Below are 4582 nucleotides of genomic sequence, written 5' to 3' on the forward strand. Positions count from 1 at the left end.
TTTTTTATTAGATAGTATAATTTACATTTAAATAACTAGGAATGAAAAAATAAAAGTGAAATTATTAGAGTAGTTGTAACTAGAGAGAAAAGGAGGAAGACTAATTAAGAAGTAAGAAAAAAGCATGGAGGAAGGTGCAAAGGAATAATTTACCGAAGGATGCTGTGCGGAATGTGGTGATGCCATCAGCAACATTTTTCTTTCCTGTGATGACCGTTTTGCCCCTTCCATCTCCTATGAACATTATGTTGGTTTTCTTTCTACCCACTTTCAAAGTATCCTCCTCATACCTGAAAATTCCATCACCATCATATCCAAAAAGTTATGCTCAGTGCGCATATTACGCCTTTTACCTATTGCAATCATACATCATCATGGCCACACCAACAAAATTAAACTTGGTTAAGCAAGGGTAATAAACCAATAACAAATCTTTCATTTATTTCTTGTTTTTAAAATTGTAATTACCGGAATTCAATTATTTATAATGAGTTGAAAACATCACATTAATTTAGTTGTTTTTTCTGGTGAGGTAATGGGACCTAGGTCCAAACCGACAAAACACTTCATAACTAGCTCATGAAAATTAATGATTTTCATTTGTTTTCTATTTAGCAATTGAGCAAAATAAATTAAGAAGTAGCTAGTAGTTGCACTTGCTGAACCAAACATGATTGAATACTCTGATTATTATTTGTCGTTTGTTTCGTTTTGCTTTTAATCAAAAGTATAGATAGAAGTACTTAATTTCTGATAAAAAAAAATAAAGAACAATAATTCCATTAAAATATGTTATTAAAACCTTTTTTAAAAAAATATATTTTTAATAAAGTTTAATAATTGCACCTTTTTGTTGCCAAAAAGGTGAGGTTAATATGCTTTAAATAAATCAAAGATTAAAAAAATACAGATATTGTCTAGAAATTAAATTATTGTAGACTTCATGAAAATGATATACATGGTGGGTGTTGCCAAATGCCAATGCATGCAGATGGATATAAATCTTTTATTATTTTAATAACGATAATATAACTCCTCAGTCATGACTCATGAGTCATGACCGACCCCTATGCTTTCTTTTTCTTGTTACCATCATATAAATCACCCTCTTCAATTATTTTGTACGTTAAATGAAAACAAAAGGTAACTAAAAAGTGCGATGTTCGTTATCTTGGAAAAAGAGAAAAAGGAAGATAGACACCCCATTCTGCACAGAAACCATATCTACCTCTTTAGTCGATACTCTCCCATGTTATTCTTAACTTAGTTGGAGTATTATTATTACGAGTAAGAAAAAAAAATGAAAATAAAAACTGAGAAATTTTACTAACCTTCCTTGCTTAACGTATATGATGAAGCGATGGCTACTTTTCTCCGGCGCCTTCTTAATCGCCTCTGCGATTGTCTTCACCGTTCCATCACCGTTCTTCGACACTATTATATCGGCTTGTATCGCCGATACCGGTAAACTCAGCAATCTCCTATCTCGTTTGCTCAACCATCTCGGGAAATGATTATTATTATCATTATCTCGCGAGATATCGGATTTGTTCTCCTCCTCTCCGGTTCCCATTAACCGTCTCTTGTTCTGTATAGGCACCCCCGAGAAATCGCCAGTGCCACTTCCGGCCGAGAATATCGCGAGAGAATTGCTCACGTGTTCTGCCAGGTTCTTCAAATTATTAACCATCTGGTCCTTCAGTGTTCCCGTCGCGTTCTCGAGCCCCTCCGAGCACGTGTCCTGGTTCGTCAGTGCAGCGCTGAGCCAGGTCGTCACGTCCTCGGTGGAACCCACGGCGGCGGGCCTTATGGCTTCATCGCCGAAGGATGATGAATCCAAGGACGGGGCCACCGAGCTCAGTGACCGCCACAGCGAATCCATGGAGTCCTCCATGAGTTCGAGGCAGTCTTCGTAGGCGGCACGGAGTCGTGTGTCCGTGTCGCCGAAGGCGATGCCCGTGGAGGCGTAGAAGGCGGTGCTGAAATGGTGGAGGGTCATGTTGACGGAAATGTGGACAAGGTCCTGCTCCGTGGCGGTTTCAGACCCCGGGAAATCCATGAGAGAGGTTATACAAAGTGTGGGGAACCGAGTCTTGCTGCAGGTCTTGGAGATTGCCTGCGTTGGTTCCCGGCGGAGGTTCGGCGAGTTCCCGGCCGAGGCACGGGAGCGGGTGACGGCAATTAGAGCAGCAGAGACAGCGGAGGCGACAATCAAGGCTGCGGCGAGGAGGGAGATCATGATGAGCTTCTTCTTTGTTGTGGAAGAAGTGGAATCGGAAGAAGCTCCGGTGAGTGGAGCAGTAGAACGGCGTGAAGAGCCACCCGGGTCGGTGGGTCCGATCCTACCGAACTCCATTAGGTTTAGTGAGGGTAATTGGGTTTGGAAGGAAATGAAAGTAAATGAATGAATGTGGGAATAAAAAAAGAAGGTATAGTATTAATGTGTTAGTGTTAGTTACTTGTTTCTTTCCATTGATGTGGAGGGCTATATGGCTATGCTACTAGATAGTTGATAGTTTATATAAAATGAGGGTGCTTTTGAAGAGTGGAGAAAGTGCTTGTGGGAGTGAGTGAAAGACTTTAGCAAGCGTGTGGCATGTATTATTTTGACTTAATACAGTGTGCTAATTAAACATACATACACACTTTGTAAATGAATAATAAATGGGTTTAGAAAAGAATTTAGTAATTGGTTGGTGCGACGTCGACGTCGAAGGAGGAAATTAGCTGGATACTACATGGAGCGTTGTCCACTGGATGTGTGGGAATGGGATCACAAACAAATAAAGAGAGGTGCTTTCTTTTCTTCATCTTTTCCTCTCTCTCTTCTTCTCTCTTTGCTTCTCTATCCCTTTGCTGTGTCTCTTATTCATTCTTCAGATAACGTTTGCAATCTTTTATGATAAATAATGTATATACTATTTCATAAAGTTTAGGAACTATATAGTTAATAGTTCTGCCCTCTTTTACTCTCGATTTTTCATAAAAGAAAAAGGCAGTATTTTTATTTAGTTAATTTTTTTTAATAAACACCCAAAATTATACATGATTCACTTTTTATATCATGGATTCAAATTAATTCAATTGTGAACCATATTAAGTGATGCGAAATATAATACTGCAAATGGCTGCAGGATTGTGATAGTGACAATAATGTTTGCAATTTTATGGATGGCTAATCAGAATTGATTCTTTCAATATTTGAATGTTTTCGTTTAATTTTATATTTTATAATATCTTATTTAAATAGTTTAAGAATGAAAAAAAATCTTAATTAGTTATTTAGTTATGTTATGATTTTATTTATTATTGATGAAAAAAGAAATAAAGCTAGCATAAATTTCTTAATTATTAGGCTATCTTTCCTAACGATAACTTTAGCTTGTCTGAATTTTAATCATGTCAAATTAAAAGGTACAACGAATCTCTCCTTAAAGTTAATTCAACGATAAAATTGTCTGTTTTCTTTAATTTAATTAGAATTTTAATATCTCTGCATACTTAATTAAGAAATATAATAATTCAGCATAAATAAAATATTGAACAGAAATTGACCAGAGAAATGAAGTCAACTACTTATTAGTATTACAATTATTATGTACAACATACGTACGTACTTCAAAATACCAACATAATAACAATAACAATTATGTATAAACATCAAAAATTAAATTTTGTCTCAACTCCCAACTAGCAATTTAAAGATGAATATATAGATGTCTCAACTACGCTAAGTTTTCATGATTTAAAGAATTGAAATAAATGAAGGAAAAACTTTGTTCGTTTGGCTAAATATATACATGTATAGTTTAATTTCTTCAAAAGGAGTAGGAATCATTATTGAAATGCTCATGTTTTTTAAGGAATGAAAAACATAATAACTGGGGGTGGAACATAAATTCATCATGATGAATCAAAAAAAGAATAAAGTACATGGCCAAAAAGGAATTCAAAAAGTGGTAGAACAAAAATGGAATGGGATAGATACTTCGCAAACCTTTGCAGAGGGTTTTGGTTTAATTTAATTTGCTCAACCACCATATATATATATTGGTTTTTTATATTATCTGCTAGTGTGACAAGTTAAGGATTAATTCGTTGCGGATTGGAGCTCTATTTAAAAATTTGTCGTTGACCAATAAGTTACTGCATGAACAAGATTAAATTCAAACTTCTCACACTTATTTAAACAAACTAGTAAGCTAACGACGAAACCAACCTAACTTGGTTTATGTAAGTATTTCTGTTTGTTTCAAGAACAACCAAGCAGTCCATTCGCCAAGCCTGGTTGATTTTGTTTTCTAATTATTTTTTTCCATATAAGGTCGTAACATTGTTAAAAATTATGATTATTTTTATGGTTTAATTTTGGTTTTCATCTCTATACATGTAAATTATTTTGGTCTCTGTAAATTAAATAAGTTAAAGTAGTCTTTATATTAACAGAAAGTTAAAATAATTTTTGTAGTAATAAACATAAGAGAAATTAGTCTGTTAAATACAATTTAAAAAATTAATTTGACTCATATATTTTACCTACAAAAATTATTTTAATTATTCGATAAAATTTACGGAGATCAAA

General features: G+C 34.7%; 1 protein-coding gene across 1 annotated transcript in view; it reads right to left on the reverse strand.

Moving 5' to 3' along the window:
• The window catches only part of LOC107605265 (probable pectinesterase/pectinesterase inhibitor 61), a 5827-nt gene extending 3125 nt beyond the window's left edge, over positions 1–2702 (reverse strand). Inside the window, exons 1-2 of the mRNA XM_016307083.2 lie at positions 1332–2702; positions 154–290 (exon numbers count right to left, since the gene is read on the reverse strand). Coding sequence (XP_016162569.1) covers positions 154–290; positions 1332–2356 — 1162 coding nt within the window. The 5' untranslated portion in view covers positions 2357–2702. The remainder of the gene's footprint in view (positions 1–153; positions 291–1331) is intronic.

Source organism: Arachis ipaensis, chromosome B06 (assembly GCF_000816755.2).
Source record: "Arachis ipaensis cultivar K30076 chromosome B06, Araip1.1, whole genome shotgun sequence".
NCBI classification, from domain to species: Eukaryota; Viridiplantae; Streptophyta; class Magnoliopsida; order Fabales; family Fabaceae; genus Arachis; species Arachis ipaensis.